General features: G+C 43.8%; 1 protein-coding gene across 2 annotated transcripts in view; it reads left to right on the forward strand.

The window, feature by feature from the left end:
* NEDD4L (neural precursor cell expressed, developmentally down-regulated 4-like, E3 ubiquitin protein ligase) overlaps positions 1 to 19,145 on the forward strand; it is a 293,622-nt gene that overhangs the window by 90,879 nt on the left and 183,598 nt on the right. For both annotated transcript variants that reach the window (XM_023752636.1, XM_023752638.1), the window contains exon 2: positions 7,520 to 7,593. In XM_023752636.1, the coding sequence (XP_023608404.1) occupies positions 7,520 to 7,593 (74 nt within the window). The remainder of the gene's footprint in view (positions 1 to 7,519; positions 7,594 to 19,145) is intronic.

Below are 19,145 nucleotides of genomic sequence, written 5' to 3' on the forward strand. Positions count from 1 at the left end.
TGCAAACAGAGTCATAGTAACAGGAAGAGACACTGAAATCATGAGGATACCTGTGGTCATTCAGCCTCACCTCTTCTGTGGTTGTGCTTTCTCTGTGTTGTACATTCTATCTCCGAATAATATTTCCAATGTCATAAGCCACCTTAGTTAAATATTTAATTCTCCTGGACTCATAACTAGGGACCAAAATGTCATCCGTAGTTTTATGAAAGTAATAAAATGCTTCAGAAAATACAGTTGCTCGGCTTGGGGCAATTAGTCACTCACCTGGTCACGTGTTTCCCTACAGAATGACGATGGCTGCTTATCTGTATGAAAGCTTGTTATTTGGAGGAAACGAAGATAAGACGTTTTTGCTGTATGTCTGAACCCCGTTTATAAAAACTATTTTTATAGAGTAACATTCTCTTTCCTGCTCCCTGCCCTTAACTTCAGAGAGAAGTAAATTTCCTGCAACAGGTGCTTGTAAATAGTAAGTGCTCAATAAAGCCCCCTCCTCTCCCTTTCATCTCCAAGCTATTGCCTACAGTTACATAAGAGAACCCTGTTCACGTCTTCCGAATATATAGCTCTATACCTTTGTGAGTTGGCTAAAATATAACTTGTAGGTTTGTTTTTCTCATGACAAAGTTTATTCCTTTTGAAAATACAAAAGCCTGGATTTCTAAACCTGTGATTTTAATTTGTCCTTTTTTCGTCTGTATTTTCTGAAGTTTCTACAAAAATTTATTTTCCAAACAAAAATAATGTTTCCGAAGGAAAAAAGCAGGTAAGCGAAAAGAAGTTATCCATTACCCAGAGGTAATCGCTATTGACTTCATCCTTTCTGGGTCTTTTTTTGTGCACATAATTGATATTTATTTCAAAATGAGATTATGTTGACTATGATAAGTTAACAGTTTTCAGTGGGAATAAACAGTACAAGTCTATTTTCAGCTCACTGTCTGGGCAAGGTCAGTAGGTAATTGTGAAGGTAGCAGGTGGGGTGGGGGGATGCTCTGTTCCACTCCTTTCCTGGAGTTTCCCCTCCTTGGCCTCCAGGATCTTCTTCTTTGAGCTGGAGGATGGGGAGAGAATGAAAGATGGTGAGTGGGAGGGTCTATTGGCCTGGTCTGGAAAATGCCCAGATCATTTCTGTCCATGTCCTATTGGCCAGAACCTAGCCACATGACTGCAAAGAATGCTGGGAAATGTAGTCTAGTTGTGGGTTTAAATGGAAAAGGGAGACATCTTGTTGAACAACTTGCTGGTCTCTAAACTCATTTATAGAAAGCTTAGGAAACTTAACCATATAGTTTATTTCAAACATTTTTTGTATGCTAAATCTAATCATATCTCTATCCTATGCAAAGCTAACCATCTCTTGCCAGATCTCCTTTTAATTGGTCATCCTCTTTTGTTTTTATTCCCTAAGAGTCCATTCTCCCAAAAAACCAAAGTGGTCTTTCAAAAACTTAAGTCGGAGAGAAACCAAGGTGGCGGCATAGGTAAACACCGGAAATTGCTGCCTCATACAGCCACTTCAAAAATACAACTAAAAGACAAAACGGACATCGTCCAGAACCACAAGAAGGCTGGCTGAGTGGAAATTCTACAACTAAAGGAAAGAGAAAAGCGTACTGAGACTCAGAGGAGGTGAGGAAGTAAAGTGCAGAGGTACGGAGGCGCACGTGGAAAGGGCTGGCAACTGAGGACGCAGTTGTTTTTTTCAATCGGGAGGGAGACACAAGCTCCCGGCTGCTCTGAATTCCAGTTCTGGGCGAGTCTCTAGGGACCCAGACTCATACGGGGAGAAACTGGACTCTCTGGCATTAGTTGGAACTCGAGGGCGGCTTTCTCTCAGAGGTGCTTGCAGCGATTACCGGGACAGTGAGACCTGGGGCCTCTTAGGGCTGGGCTGAGGATCGGCCATAGCTGTTTGCTCTGCCCTGTTGATTCCCTGAGACCCCACCCCACCCAAGCTGTGCGCAGAGACTTTTGCATATGAATGGCCTGGCCCTTTGCAATCTGAAATTACCTAACAAACTGCAGCTGGGACAGAGAGACCCAGAACAACCAAAGGAAGGCCCAAGGCCCCACAGAAGCTTGCATTGCTTCACAGCTGGGCCTCATCTAGGTACCTCCAAATCCCAAACAAAGAAGAGGAATCTGCAGATCTCTCCATAGCTCCTGCTGGGTAGCCTCAGGCAGAGGCTAAATTAGCACCTCCTTAGAGATCCAAGTGCCAGTGTACCCAGTGGTCAGAGTGGGACCATCCAGATTACAACTCCTCAGATCCATAAGGGACACACTCAGGGGGTAGACTCAGTGAGCACCAAAGCCCCACTGAAACAAGTCTTGCCCCAGAAGGGTGTCTCCAGCACAGAAGTTCTCCCACCGTAGACACAGCTGATTCTCACAGCCAATTGGCCTGGAGGTCAATTCCTCCCAGTGATACCTACAACAATCAAGGCTTAACTACAAAAAGACTGTGCACAAAGCCCACAAAGGGGTGCACCAAGAGTGTCCACCTCAGGTAATTGGGGAGGCTGAGCCACTGGGCCCTATAGGACACCTAGCACAGAAAGCCACTCTATCAACACAGGGAAGCATAAAAAATGTGGAGACACAGAAACAGGTCCCAAATGACAGAAATGGAGGAAAGCAAACTATTGGATATAGAGTTCAAAACCACGGTTATAAGGTTTTTCAAGAATTTTCTAGAAACCGCCGATAAATTTAGTGAGACCCTCAAGAAATCTAGTGAGACCCTCGAGGTTATGAAAAAGGACCAACTAGAAATTAAGCATACACTGACTGAAATAAAGAATATTATACAGAGTTCCAACAGCAGACTAGAGGATCGCAAGAATCAAGTCAAAGATTTGAAATACGAAGAAGCAAAAAACACCCAACCGGAAAAACAAAAAGAAAAAAGAATCCAAAAATGTGAAGGTAGTGTAAGGAGCCTCTGGGACAACTTCAAGCGGACCAACATCCGAATTATGGGGGTGCCAGAAGAAGAGAGAGAGCAAGATATTGAAAACCTATTTGAAGAAATAATGACAGAAAACTTCCCCTACCTGGTGAAAGAAATAGACTTCCAAGTCCAGGAAGCACATAGAACCCCAAACGAAAGGAATCCAAAGAGGACCACACCAAGACATATCATAATTAAAATGCCAAGAGCAAAAGACAAAGAGAGAATCTTAAAAGCAGCAAGAGAAAGACAGTCAGTTACCTACAAGGGAGTACCCATACGGCTGTCGGCTGATTTCTCAACAGAAACTATGCAGGCCAGAAGGGATTGGCAAGAAATATTCAAAGTGATGAATAGCAAGAACCTACAACCAAGATTACTTTACCCAGCAAAGCTATCATTCAGAATTGAAGGTCGAATAAAGAGCTTCACAGATAAGAAAAAGCTAAAGGAGTTCATCACCACCAAACCAGTATTATATGAAATGCTGAAAGGTATCCTTTAAGAAGAGGAAGAAGAAGAAAAAGGTAAAGATACAAATTATGAACAACAAATACACATCTATCAACAAGTGAATCTAAAAATCAAGTGAATAAATAATCTGATGAACAGAATAAACTGGTGAATATAATAGAATCAGGGGCATGGAAAGGGAGTGGTCTGACTATTCTCGGAGGGAAAGGGATGTGGGGGGTGCAGGAAGAGACTGGACAAAAATTGTACACCTATGGATGAGGACAGTTGGCGGGGAGGTAAGGGCAGAGGGTGGGGTGGGGACCAGGTGGAGGGGAGCTATGGGGGGAAAAAAGACGAACAACTGTAATAATTTGAACAATAAAGATTTAATTAAAAAAAAAAACTTAAGTCAAATTTTGTCAGTCCCCTGCTTGAAACTTTCCAAGGGGGCATTGGGGAGAGGGGGTGTGTTGGAATAATGCCCACCCTCTATCAAGTGAGGCTGGCCTCGCATCTCTGGTCCCACTGTGCCATGCTGGCCTCCCCCTGTAGGGCCAGATTCCCCCCCCCCCCAGGCCTTGGGACTTGCTGGTACCCCTGCATGACCTGCCCTCCCTCATGACCACCTTCTATCTCCTTCAGGTTTCAGCTCAACTGTCTCCTCTCCAAAGAGGCCTTTCCTGACCACCAGTTATAAATAGCCTCCCCCTGCCCTAACCGTTTGGCTCAGTGGATAGAGCGTCAGCCTGTGGACTGAAGGGTCCCAGGTTCGATTCTGGTCAAGGGCATGTACCTTGGTTGTGGGTACATCCCCAGTAGGTGGTGTGCAGGAGGCAGCTGATTGATGTTTCTCTCTCATCGATGTTTTTAACTCTCTATCCCTCTCCCTTCCTCTCTGTAAAAAATCAATAACATATATTAAAACAAATAAATAGCCTTCCCCTTTCCCTCTACTTAGTTGCTTATATTTAACTGTCATCGTGTCATCAAAGCACTTACCAGCTTCAGAGATTACCCTGCTTGTTTGTTTGCATTGTGTATTTATATTCTGTTTGTCTGTCTTCTAGATTGTGGGTTCCTTGAGGCTGGAACTCCATCTTGCTCATATCCGTACCCCCCAGGTCATGAGTCTGGCACACGATGGTGGGGACTTAGTAAATACTTGTGGAATGAATAAAGGTTGTTGCAGATTCACACATATTTCTAATGATTATACTATAGCCCATTGCACTGAATTGCTATAAACAATTAGCTGTCACTTTTGAGGGATTTTTAGATTTCTTTCACTTACAAAAAATGCTGTGGGGACTGTCCTTTTAGCTAGTTTTTTTTTTTTTTTTGGTTTGTGTTTCGTACGTATCTGTGCTTATTTCTTAGGATTGATTCCTAAGTGAGGATTTGTTTAATGAAAGGGTGTGTGTACAAAATGTTTAAGTGCTCAATAAAGCACTTAAAATTATTACCATTCTGTATTTCCATGTGCCCTGCAGATTCTTCTGACTTGTTTGCTGATACAGTTGAGAGCTCTTATATAATGCACTCTCAGTAACACTAGGATGTGGGACGGGTAGGGCGGGGTGTTTTCTCCATGTTATTGTATCCCTAGATCTTAGAACTGGTGCTCATGCTTACTAAATGAGTAAATCAGTTTCCGTAAAATGTTAGTTATTCCTTTACTTACATTTATTTTTTATTCATTTATTAATGTTTGCTGATTTTAAAATATATGCCTTTGGAAAGTAGCTCCATCCACCCAATGTAAGAACATTCACCGAACGTTAATGCGAACCTAAGGCAACCAGGTATTAGCTGGGCTTATCCTGTTCCTTCAAACCCAGACAATGTTCAGTAAAGCCCTTACCCAGTTTTGTGTAAAGTATAGGGCACTGCCCAGGATTTCTGAGAATGCCAAGGGGTACGTGACAAAGAGATGGTTTCTTACCAGAATTCTTTTTTTTCTGCTGTGACTGGTGACTATATCTTGGTTTCCATCCTAAACCCAGTCCCTTCTTTGTCTCCCCCAAATTAGTTCCAAGTGCAAGGCTAGGTGTGGAAACTGCCCTGCTGCTCAGCCTGAGTCAGTTATCAGGAGTTACTGCTTAGCAGGGAGACAGAGACAATCCATTCCCTGTCCTCCATTTCTTCTTCTGAATGATTCCTCACTGCATCTCAAGCAAAGTCTTTAACCCCTTAGCTGGCAGACAAGGATTTCGTTTCAACCCATGGTTCTCAGTTTATATGCTATGAGCACTAATGGGCCGTAAACGTTTCCCAGGTGTGCTATGAACTCTACACGCATGTGTTGCCAAATTGGGATCTTTGTGTAAAAAAATACTTTCACGGTGACATTCCCTAACTGAGTTGACCATGGGAGATGCCTGCTGTGAGAGACAGAACAGAGCCAGATGTTACCCTAAATAACATCTGTGCTGAGAAGGAATCCTTGACAAGGGCCCATGAGGTGAGTGTGTAAGAGAAAGGCCAGGGCAGTCAGTCCGGCAGTTACAGGAACAAAGGGAGGAGCACAGGACCCGGGGCTTTGGTAAACACTTGGGGACACTCTGGTGTGTAGTAGTTATTCCTGACTTGTCTTAGTCCTTTCGTGAAGGCTGCCAAACGCATTCCATCCTGAGAGTGCAGGCCTCGTTCGCAAGTGATCGTAAGCACACACTGGTTGAGAAGCTTCTCTGAACCACACTGGTGCCCTGCTGTGTCTGTGTGAGCAACCTTGTGTCAGACTGGATGGTGGGAGAGTGGTTGAATGGCAGGAAGAATCCTGGAACGTAAATGATACTGCGCTGGGTCTGATGGCGCGTATGCCTGTTAGATCCACTGGCTGATTGACAAAGCTTCAGCCTCCTGGTCTCTTCATGTTTTATTTCTCCTTGCTTTTGTCCCCTTTCACATGACATGATCTACACAATCATTTAGGTTTTCTTTTCCTGCCTAGGTGTTTACTAAACATGCGGTAGATGAATTTCATAGTACTTCTCTCTTCCTCCTTAGTGCTTGTGTCCCGAAGGGCTTCATCTCTGGCCATCCCCGCCACACACACACACACACACACACACACACACACACACACTCTTTTTTGATAGCTTTCCACTGACTTCTAGTTGTAACTGCCAACTCTACATGAATAACGCCCAGGTCTATCCCATACTAGACATCTCTCCCATTTATGAATTTAGTCATTTATTTTTTTTACAACTTGTTGTTTCATAAGCTCCTTGAATTCAACTTAACCCTCTATTTTAATTTATGTTAACACTTAGTGACCCAAACTAGAAACCTCAGAGTTATCCTGGACTTCTGCCTGCCACCTCCTTCTGAGCCTGCTCATCTTTTCTGAATGTCTTAGCCTTAACTACTTCTCCAACCCACGCCCTTTGGCAGGTGCCATCACCTGGTCCTGTACCGTTGGTCTCATCACTGAGCAGACCACAAGTATGTTCATGCCTGTATTCAAGGTCTAGCTCAATGCCAGATGCATAGGAGCTGCTTGGAAAATGTTGGAATGAATGCATGAATAAGCAGATGAATGAATGAATGATTTCTGAGATGATTTGGGAAGATTTCCATTTAGGATGGTCTTTTTACTGGAACTGAGGAATTATGTCTGCTTGCCAGCACTGACATTTTGAAATCATAATGTTGAAGAACTATCTTACCACGTGAAATTCCTTTCTATCTCAGGCCACTCATACAAATACATACACCCCAAAGGAAGAATTATTCACTAAATTTATGCTACCTTGTTTCATTTGGGCATTTATCTAGGTCGTTTCATGTGTGTGGTTGTATTCTTGGCACAGCTGGGAAATTCTTCCTATCAGTGCAAAAATAATTGATCTGCATGATCTAGTTTGAATCAAACTTGTGCTCACTTCATCTGGATGCTCTGAATTTCTAGGGTCATTAGAATTTTGAACTGGAAGGTAGCTTTTTGAACTTCCGTGTAGGGAGCAGTGGCCTATGCTTGAATTGGTTTGCTCTGTATTTCAGTTCTGGCCTGAAGAGGAATCATTGACTTTGCACATTGGGTGAGAGTGCGATCCATTGAAGTCCATTATTTTAATGTGTTTTTTTTTCCCCCTCCAACAGGGAGAATCGCGTGTTCTGAGAGTGAAAGTTGTTTCTGGAATTGATCTCGCCAAAAAAGACATCTTTGGAGCCAGGTATGTTGCCTTTATTTTGTAGTCTTTGTTGGCTTGCTAACCTTCAGCACTGTTTTGGTTCAGCAGCAGGATTGTCTGGAGGCCTTCATCAAACAGAGATTGCTGGGTCCCCCTGCAAATTCTGATCGAGTTGGTGATGCTGAAGCGCTGGCCCAGAGACCACAATTTGCACCAGGGCCTAGACCTTGTACCACAACAGTGGTCAGCAGGCTAGTCCTTCCTGTGGGTTGACTTCATGAGGAAATTGATTCTGATGTTTCTGGTTTTTTGCAGTGGAAAAATACAGTTTGGGAATAAGTCTGTGCTTATCTTAATATATTATTTTTTTAAAAAAAATATTCCTAGTTTAGGGAAGAATGCAAGTGTCATTTTGTTCCTAAGAAACCTGCATAATTCCTTGGCATAGACAGTCTAAATGAAGAGATTTTGTAATTTGGAGGCATTTGGTGACTTCTAGCAGGGAAACAGCCGATCTTTCTGGTGTCTCAGCTTTTTTTATTTAGAGTTTTGCACCCGGTATTCATGTGGGATCTCTTTGTTCCTGTTGGCCCTCTGCAGTGTGCTGCGTTACATGTTAAACTGGTGGCAGAGTGAGGTTAGAGCCACTGGGGACAGGATTGGAACTAGATTTTGAAGAACAAAGACCTTTTGAACTTCAGACACAGAGGAGACATTACGTCCCAGTCCAGCTTTCCTGTCCTATGGTTGACAAAGCTTAACCCTTTGTATGCCATAAGCATCTATAGACACAAGTGGTGGATTTTTTAAATTCAAAATATCGTGGTGTGTGGGGATGGTTTCCATTTTGGAAGCATGGCAGTTAACTGGTTAAGTCCAGAGAGATTGCTGCTTGCCCGGGGCACATAAGCTGGTAGTGCTGAATAGTGACTTGCCCCTGCCCTGGCGTAACTTGTGGGGTTTCACCACGAGCAGGGTGGCTACTCTGCAGTCCCCTCATTACAGCACTGGATCATCTGCGAGTCCCCTGCACTGTCCCCTGTAGTGACCCTCTGGTTTGGGGGCCTCAGCCTGACACAAAAGGCCTCCCTCCTTTTCCTGCCCCTGCACTGAAAGCTCACTGTTCTCTAAATCTGCCATGTCGCCTCGGCATGGAGTCTCCTCACATCCTTTCTGGCATGACTCACTCCTGGGCCAGTGCAGGTGGCAGGCAGCACCCCTCCTGAGCTCCCCACCGCCTGCCCCCATCAAATCCAGCCTGAGAGGACAAAACAACTCTAGTCCTTGGGCTGTGGTGGCTCCGTGAGCTTCCTCCTCCTCCCTCCAGCCCCGCCTTAGCAGAGTTGGTTGGCTCAGAGGCTACAGCCCTTCTTATTCCTGTCAGTAAGCCCAGAGATCTTGGCACCTGGCAGTTTCCCTATAAATGGACTTGAATTCAATAAGTAGAATCTAATTAGGGGAGGCTGTGGCACAGGGTTGCCAGCCAAGGAAAGGCCACTCTTCCTAATTCTCACGGAGGTGCCATTAGCTTATCAGGCATCTCCCTCACCCACACCCTGCCATCCTGGGCTCCCTTTAATTCTCACAAAGGTTCCCTGCAAACCAGGGAAGGAGGCCTGCCTAGGACATAAAAGGTGAGCGCAGGAAGGGAGGTGATGGCAAGAGCAAAGCTGGTGTCAGAAAAGGATTCAGGGAGTCGGTAGAATGGCAGGTGCAGGTGATCTCCAATGCGTGCTGATGTCTGTGCAAAATTACAACGTCAAACCCCACAGAAGAAACACGCTCTCTTGTGATGGTGCAATCAGAAACTTCTCCATGGGGTGCCTGAGGCCTGGCTGTGGCTGCAATGGAAGGTCAAGACCCCTGGTCAGCCCAGCTGTCATTGCACACAGGAGAAGTGAGGCCTTGGTCAGGAACCCCACCAGCAGTTATAGTCAGGGTCAGCAGGACATCTGGATTTATAGGGGAACCTTTTAGACACGTTCTGTTGTGGCAGGGATGAGTCCTGGTGTTTGGCCACAAAGAGGTGTACAGTTTGGGATAAGTAAATCATGCTTTCTTTCTTCTTAAAATTTTTAAATTATAGTTGACATACAATATTATATTAGTTTCAAATGTACAACATTGTGATTAGATACTTAGTGTTCACTCCAGTAAGTCTAGTGTCCATCTGACACCATACATAATTATTACAGTATTATTGACTATATTCCCTGCACTCTACTTTACACCCCTGTGACTATGTTGCGACTACCAATTTGTATGTTTAATACCTTTTTCACCCAGCTCTCCAACCCACCTCCCATCTGGTAACCATTAGTTTTTCTGTATCTATGAGTTATTTTTTTTTAGATTCTACATATAAGTGAAATCATATGGTATTTGTCTTTCTCTGTGTGACTTAGCATAATACTCTAGGTTCATCCATGTTGTTGCAGATGGCAAGATTTCATTCCTTTGTGATGGCTGAATAATATTCCATTGTGTATATGTACCATATCTTTTTTATCCATTCATCTAACGATAAATAACTTAGGTTGCTTCCATATGTTGGCTATCGTAAATAATGCTGTAATGAACATGGAGGTGCATACAGGGTGTCTCAAAAATGTATACACACTTTAATAGCTGATAGCTTAGTTTTGAAAATGAAATGTATTTTAATAAACACTGCCTTTATTCAAAGTATGTGAATACATTTTTGGGGACATTCTGTATATCTTTTCAAATTAGTGTTTTGGATTTTTCAAATAAATACCCAGAAGTGGAATTGCTGGGACATAAGGTAATTCTATTTTTTTAAAAAATATATATTTTATTGAGTTTTCACAGAGAGGAAGGAAGAGGGATAGAGAGTTAGAAACATCGATGAGAGAGAAACATCGATCAGCTGCCTCCTGCACACCTCCTACTGGGGATGTGCCCGCAACCAAGGTACATGCCCTCGACCGAAATCGAACCTGGGACCCTTGAGTCCGCAGGCCGATGCTCTATCCACTGAGCCAAACCGGTTAGGGCGGTAATTCCATTTTTAATGTTTTGAGGACCCTCTATCTATTTCCCTTAGAGTATGCTTTCTTAAAATGGGGTGCGAGGAAGGAGGGGCTCATGTTTATTGAATGCGTCGATGTGCCCGGCACAGTTTGAGCTATTTACACAGGAGCTCATTTGATTCTCCCAACTGTTTTATGCAGCAGGTACTATTGTTCTCCCCACTTTGCCCATAAGGAAACTGGGATATAAAAGATTAGCTAAGTTGTAAAGGCTATACCTCCAGTAAGTTATAGAGCTGTGAATTGAGGGAGGTATTAGTACAAGTTATTTTGAGGCTGTTTGGAGTGCTTCTGGGATAGCTGGCACAGTGGGGAATGTGACAGTGTCACTGATGCCGCCCAAGCTCTGTGAGGAGGGTACTCACCTCCCTTTTCTAGGTGACAATATTGAGGTTCAGAAGGATTGTCATCAGCCCAAGAAGAAACAGCTCTATAGTGACTGCTGGAACTGAAAGATCCAGATTTATCAGTGTTTTTTCCAGTGGTAGGTTAACACTGTTCTTGAATGACAAAAGTCCAGTTGTGGATGGGCTGTTGGTCTAGATCAGCGGTCGCCAACCTTTAGGACCTCACAGACCACCAGTGGTCCACGGACCACCGGTTGGCGACTGCTGGTCTAGGTGACTGTGCGGGTCCTTCTAAAACCTGAGATTTGATGACTGTTTTACTTTTTTAAAGCAGATTTAAAGAACTGGCCAGTGTATTTGATGGCAGCTGACTAAGTTCTTAGAATTGTATGATCAGGCATTAGATTTAGAATAGATGTACTTTGCTAAATAAGATTAAAAAATATTTTTTAAAAACTTAGAATATCTGTTTGAGTTTCACACTTTATTCTTTTTCAGTTATGCTTGTATCTCAAGACATTTAACCTTGTGCCTAAACAGTTAACTGAATAGGGTCATTTTAATACAAGTTCTTGCCCCCCCCGCCCCATTTTCCTCAATTATGAGCAGCCTTCATTTAGGTGACTTAGAATGAATGCATTTGCGACAGTTAAGCTGCTCTTTCACATTGAGCAAGGCTGGCTGCGACTCACCAACTCTAGAATTTCGTGCAGAAGGTTCCAGGGCGCTCACTTCACAGTTGCTTCTTTATTTTGTATGTTGGGTTTTCAGCATCAAATTATACCTGGTTGGGTTGCTATCATTTTTTCTTTTGGCAGCTGGTGATTTGAAATTTAAAACACACTCGGCCTCAAGGGCATTGGAGGGACGAGGCAAGAAGTCCCTCTGTAGTGAGCGATGGAGGCTGATGGAGGCTGCACACCGCGTGGCGATGGCTCCGTGGCACCAGCTCGGCTCCATCCTGTCATCTAGATTTCAGTTGTTAACATTTTGCTGCATTTGCTTCATCTTTTTTTTCTTGCTGAAGTATTCAAAAATGAATTGCAGACATTATGACATTTAGCCCCTAAATACTCAGCCTGCATCTCTAAAAAAACAAGAACGTATTCCTATGTAACCACAATACAATTTTCACTAAATGATCAGTAATGGTATAATGGACTCTCTTACCCAGCCCGTTATCTGAGTTTTCCCAACTGCCCCTAAAATGCCTTTTACAATTGGGCTGTTTACATGTGAATTCAATTGAGAATCTTGCATTGCATTTAGTTGGTAGGTCTCTTAAGACCCTGTTAATCTAGAGCAGTTGTCTCCCCCTTTTACATGATGTTGAACTGTCAGTAGGTTGTCTCACTCATCACATCTGATTTGTTTCCTGTGGTTTCATGTAATGTGCTCTTGTTTCTCCTGGGGTTCCTGTATATCACAAGTTGGATCTGAAGCCTTGACCAAATTCAGTTTAAACACTGGGGACAGGAATGGGGATGCTGTCTGCTCAGGAGAGGGACACAGTGTCTGGTCGCCCCTTAATCATTGGTGCTGAACTTGATCCCTGGGGTAATGTGGGGTCCATCTGTTCCCTTCACTGTTAAGTTATATCCACCCCCTCCCCCAGCAAGAAGTGGGTGAGGTGATGTTTTGGCTATCCACTATACACATGGAAATTTTAAATACTAATTTACTTTTTCTCCCAAAGGATTAGAAGTTGTGGCTTTTCCCCTCACCCTTTTTGAAAACATTGCACAGAATAAATCTCCTTTAACTAATAGAGAACCCTTGAGACTTGAGAGCCCCCTCACTAATTTGGGAGCACTTCTAAGACACTCTGAGGCCAGAGTTGGAAAACTGTGGGTCCCCAGGAACTAGACTGAGCCAACAGGTGTTTATTTGGCCCATGGAGCACTAAAAAAGAGAGAAATCCTGAGCCAACATGTAGGAGATTTCATATGAAATATCCAGATTCCCAGGTTTCTGGAAAATCTCAGCAATGTAGACACACTGGGCCTGCATCCTTGCAAGGTCACGTGGCTAGAGATGTCTGCTGGATATGCCTTTTCTATGGAGCTGGAGACCCCACACCTCCTGGGTCCATGTGGCTGCCTCCCCAACTGACATGGACCTGAGGGGGAGGGGCGGGCATTTGGTTTTGACCTCTGCACTGGGTGGCCTTTGGCTTGCAGAGCTGCTCTCTGCCCGCCTTCCCCATAGCACCCTCTCCCACTTAGGCTGGGCCGAGCACCTTCCCTTCTGCTGGGACAGTGTTCATGCTCTGCAGGCTCCTTGCAAATCTATGGAGGCTTAATTGAGCAGCCCTAGCTACCCAGGGAGTTGTAAGAATCACATCTACACTAATGGCCTGGGAGCCCAGAAGTACTTGTCTTCCAATCCCTGCACCGAGGAGCTCATGCAATTACTCCTGAGAGAGAGCCCCAGAGAACCTAACTCTCAGACTATTCTGATTGTACTCCTCCCCTCCCCAAAACCCTGAAATGATGTTAAAGAATATTAACCCTCTCCTCCCAAATGAAAACCTCTTCTACTTCTGTAGCAACCACACACATCTTACATATTTGTGTTTACCTCCTGGTTTTTGAATGTTTGGATGCATGCAACATCCTGTTAAAATGTCAGTCCTAGAGGGCACCCCATTTGGGCCACCAGGTTTCCCAGCGGGCAGTGGGTTAGTCCTGAGGGCCAGCATGTGTGCATCAGGCCCCACGGCCTGCTGAGCATAGCCAGTGCCGTAATGATGGATATTTAGAAAACGATTGTGAACCAACAAAAAAGGCTAATCGAGAATGCAGGAAATATCTGGTCAGTTTCCAAATATTCCCATATAAATTGGTCTTTGCAGTTTTGGTAAATGAAGGGGTGAAGTAGACAGGCTGCATTGCCATACCGTTCGTTCCCTGATGTCGCGTGAACCAGAATCCCTCATTGAGAATCTGCTCCTTTGCCTCGACTCTGATGCATGGATATGTAGGTATCACCACGGAGCCTTGGTTCTGCCAGAGGTTTGACAGAGAGCGGAGGAGCATTGTAGGCCTTCTTGCCCTCATTCTTATCCATCTACATGGATGCTCTGGCCACTGTGTCTGTAGGACCGAGAATCTGATGTGTCAGGAAGATGAGGATGGCTCCACACATGGTGGATGCTTGATAAATTTTACTCCTCTGGTCAGAGTGGAGCCTGGGAAAATGGAAAAATTAGAAAGCAGCAGAGCTGTGGGTACTTCCAGTTGCCAGTGTTGGCAGAAATCCCAAGACACCTCTGGGCATTGGTGAACTTTGGGTCTCCTGCCTGGCATTGGTGTGTCCTGGGCCCCCAGCCCTTTCCTCTGTCTCCCCCTGCTGCCTGCTGCTCCTTGCTCCTTCCTGTCCTTCATTCTTTAGCTGCAGGTCTCTGTATCCGTCCTCCACCCCTCACCCAATATCTTTACTCTGGCTTTATCTGCAAGCAGTCTATATTTGTCCCACTGTTTTCCTTTTTGGGGGAGATAGGAAAGCGTCTAAAGAAGGGAATGTTGCCAGTGTGAGATGAGCCAGAAATGAAAACATCTCTGAATGTATAAGATAATGAAGAAAATCTGTTTTACAAAAATTGAGCTAAAAACCAAGCCTTCAGAGACGAGGCTGGTAGGTACTACCAGGCGGTCTGGCGTTCTGATGGCGGAGGACTGCTGTCGTTTCATCACCAGAGGAGTGAGGGAGACGCTTCTCTCTCTCCGCTAATGGTTCCCTGAGGTTTAGGGCAAGGGTAGCTCGCCAACCATTCTCAGCGGTTGGGCCTCCGGGAGGCCTTGAGAATGATGCTCTCCGGGCTCAGTATGCATCTGCATCAATAAAAATGCCCTTACTGAAGGTGAAAATATTCTCCTACCTGGAAATAATGCTTTGGAAAATACACAGCCCAGAATCCAGTTTGGGCTCCTATGTCTGGAAGCCCCAAATATTCTCTTTCTCAGACACATAGCTCCTATGTGATGTTATTTTATGTTCTAAGAAACACTGTCAAAGATTTCCTAAAATTATTTCTACTTCATGTTTATATTTGGGGGCGGGACCTGGAAAATGAGGTCTTTAAGACTGCTGATAGGATTAACTGAGCTGGCAGGTTTGAAACGGTAAATACAACCTTTCTCAAGTGCTGCGGGGATTCATCTAAATCGGGGCCAGCAGACTTGCTCTATAAAGGGCCAGAGAGGAAATAGCTGAGGCTTTGCAGGACTTACGGGCTCTGAGATAGTGCAAGAGCAGCCAGGACGGTATATAAACAGAGTGTGGCTGTTTGCCAGTGGCCCATGAGCCATCCTGTGCCACCCTCAAGGTGTGAGCTACTGATTCTCTGCAACATACATATTTGGATCTGGGAGTGCCAGTATCATTTGGTCAGGATTCCAGATTAAACTATTTCATTGAGCTGCTGGTTGGTCAGTGACAGACAGGAATTCAGCCAGTACTGACTTTCTAGGGGAGGGAGGAGTGGGTTCTTAGATATTGCAATAGCTCTTTATGTTTTTCTTTTCTCTTCAAGGGCAGCATGCTTACAATATACCAAAGCTTATGACACTTTTTTACAGATGCACTGTGTATTGTAAAGTCTACAAATAAATAAACTGTAAATGTTTCGTCTTAGAGAAAATGATTCTCACTGCTTTACATAGGTACACATGAATCAATAAAATTGAATTTGTAGGCATACAAGCAGATGCAGACAGTACTTTAAATTGGTGCATTACAATTAAAATATTGCCTGTTTTCTCTACTGACTATTTCTTAGGCTATGACCTTAGTGCAAGTCATGTTTAATAAGGAATCTGCAATGTGTAACTTTCTCAGTGAACTACTCAAAGGACTGGTGCCCTGGCTGGTGTGGCTCAGTTGGTGGGAACATCATTCTATGCACCGAAGGGTTGTGGGTTCGATTTCAAGTCAGGGCGCTACCTGGGTTGCTGGTTCAATCCCCAGCCCCAGTCATAGCACCTGCTGGAGGAGCCCCACCAATGTTTGTCTCTCTCTCACATGGATGCTCTCTCCCTCCCTTTCTCCCCTTTCCCTCTCTCTAAAAATCAATGAAAATGTCCTCGGATAAGGATGGAAAAAAAAAGAGGACTGGCATTCCTACTGTATTATACTAACACAAGTGATGTAAAATATGCCCACCTCAAAATGAGTGTGCTCCCCTTCCTTCTGGCACAGAGAGGAATGGGTGGCAGACATGCTTCAAGGGCTGTTGGCATTTCTGTCCTTCATTGTTGTAGGTCCATTGTTTGCTTCCCTCGTTGAAGAACTGATTACTGTTTTGAGTCACTGTTATGTTTAGATGCTTGAAATTGGGCATTCATGGTGGGAAAGAAGAGATGCATTTGAAAGATTTATTTCAAGTTTGGGGGTAACTTGTTGAAAAATAAAAATGGATGAATCTTATAACTTTAGTTTCTTTCCTTTTTTGCGAGCAAGAAAATGCTATTGGTTGTATATTGCGCTCTCTCTCTCTCTCGCTCTCTCTCTCTCTCTCGTCCTGACTTGAGAGTTCATTGCCACCATTGCCTTTAATTTTGTCCAAGTGATTTTACATGTTATCTGGACAGCCTGGACAGTAAAAGAGAAATGTTCAAATTCCTTTCTTCCAGAGTGGGTTACTGGCTGGCTCCCTGTAGTGTGATTTCATTTTCTCTGTGTTATTAAAAAAATTGTCAAACCACTGTGGCCTGGAAATGAGGTTTGAATGACTAGTGAGACCACACAACTCAGGATCTTCGTTGGCCCTTCCACAGTTTCTTAGCCTGGATGTCAAAGTATTTGAAACTGTTCTTTCTCTGGAATTATCTGTTTCAGCTGGTGGCTCCACTGCCTATCCAGGCGTCCCAGCTAGGAACCCAAGAGTTGTCCTTGTTTCTCTCATACCTCCGCCCACACCTGGTCTCAGTGTCTCTGTAGAGGACTTCCCAAATGCTGTTCACATCTGCCCTCACCTCCCGGGCCCTCCACATATATACATACAGAATTCTCTCTCTCAAACATAGACTATATTCTGTTACCGTTCAGCCATCACTCACTGCCTCAGATCAAGGTCCTGGCTCCTTAACACGAGTGTCCTCCCGTGCATCTGTTGGGTATGGCGTCCTCCATGCTCAGCCCTGTACACCCTCAGAGGTTACGCTCTTCCTCCTCTGGGCCTTTGCTGGTCCCCAGAACGACCACCAGCTCCCCTTCTGCACAACTGAGTTGTTTTCATTTGTGAGATCTCCCGAGGCAGGTTTCCCTGCCTCTGCACCCACCTTGTCCAGGCGTGGGGGACTGGCTTTGTTCGCTCACCCTGTGCATCTGTCCGAGGTCGCTCATGCATGGTGTGGTGTTCGGATTTTCCTCTGCTAGATCTTCAGCCTTGTGCCCCACTGTCATCCCACATTGGCCCAGGGCCACCCAATCCGTGACTGGTTTTACCCTGCCCACCCCTTTTAAATGCACAATCCCATGGCTCTTGGCACCCTCCTGCCACTTGGCTGAATTTATTTTCCCTGCTTTTGTACTCTACCAGTGATTTATGAATGCCCATATTTTCTTACCCTCTCATTTTATAACTTCTTGTTTATTTTATTGTTCTGCATGTATCTTTATGACCCTCATTTTTTACAATATGTAGGTTATAAGTTTTAATAATATAAAAATTCTCTACTAGCACATACCACATTATTTTTTGCTCCTTCCAACTTCCAACTTACCACAACGTCTTTAACTTCAGGGGATGCCTCACCCTTAACCACTCTGTCCATGTAAGTTCACTGGAGGGGAGGAATTCCAAAGCATCCTAACAAGAAGGCTCCAGGAGTGGCTCCACTGAGGTGTATTCGGGGGAGTTATAGCTCCCTCTGGTGGTCAGATCATCAGATGCGTTTTTGTTCTGGATTGTAAAAATAATATTCAAATTTAATAATCCGTTAAGTTCTTTTTAAAAAATAAATTAAAAAATTTTTTAAATTTAAATTATGTTTGTTTTGGCAGATGCTTAAATCCTTCCCAAATAGTGACAGTTATGCAGAGGAAAGAATGCTTTTACTTTAAGCAGTTCCCACTTTTTGCAGAGTTGGTTTTAAAGTAGACCGTACTATAGAACTCATAGAACTCAACACCAAACAAACAACCCAACTAAAAACTGGGCAGATGATTTGAACAGACATTTCTCCCAAGAAGATGTACAAATGGCCAATAGACATATGAAAAGATGCTCAACTTCACTTGGTATTTTTTTTTCTTCCTGTTTGATACATTAGGACTTATTCTCAGGGCTGTTAGGACTGTTCTTATGAGATAATGTGTCCTTGTGACACCCTCTGGTAATGCCAAAACACTGTATAAATACAGGGTCTATTTTTTCTTTCATTAGGGAAATGCATATAAAAACTACAATGAGGCTGGCCTGTGTGGTTCAGTGGTTGAGTGTCAACCCATGAACCAAGAGGTTCCTGCGTTTGATTCCTGGTTAGGGCACTTGCCAGGTTTATAGGCTTGATGCCCAGTAAGAGGTGTGCAGGAAGCAGCCGGTTGATGTTTCTCAACAATGTTTCCATTTCTCTCTCTCTCCCTTCCTTTCTCTTTAAAAAATAAATAAAAACATTAAAAAAATACTACAATGAAATACCACCTCAGACCTGTTAGAATGGCTTTTACTAACAAGACAAGTAAAAAGTGTTGGGGAGGTTGTAGAGAAAAAGGAACCCTCATTCACTACTGGAGGGAATCTAAACTGGTACAGCCACTATGGAAAACAGCATGGAGGTTCTTCAAAAAATTAAGAATAAAGTTACCATATGACTCAGCAATTCTGGGTATCTACCTGAAAAATCTGAAAACATTTATTTGCAAAGATATATGCATCCCTATGTTCATTGAAGCATTATTCACAATGGCCAATACAGGGAAACAACCCAACTGTCCTTTGACAGATGATTGGATAAAGATGATGTGGTACCTATATACAATGGAATACTATTCAGCAATAAGAAAAGATGAAATACTACCACTTGTGACAACATGGATGGATCTTGAGAATATTAAGTGAAATAAGTCAGAAAAAACTAAGAACCATATGATTTCACTCATATGTGGGCTATAAAACTGAAACTCATAGACACAGACAACAGTATGGTGGTTACCAGAGGGAAGGAGGGTGGGGGAGGTAGTCAAAGGTAAA

This window comes from Myotis lucifugus, unplaced genomic scaffold (genome assembly GCF_000147115.1).
Source record: "Myotis lucifugus unplaced genomic scaffold, Myoluc2.0 scaffold_36, whole genome shotgun sequence".
Classification (NCBI taxonomy): Eukaryota; Metazoa; Chordata; class Mammalia; order Chiroptera; family Vespertilionidae; genus Myotis; species Myotis lucifugus.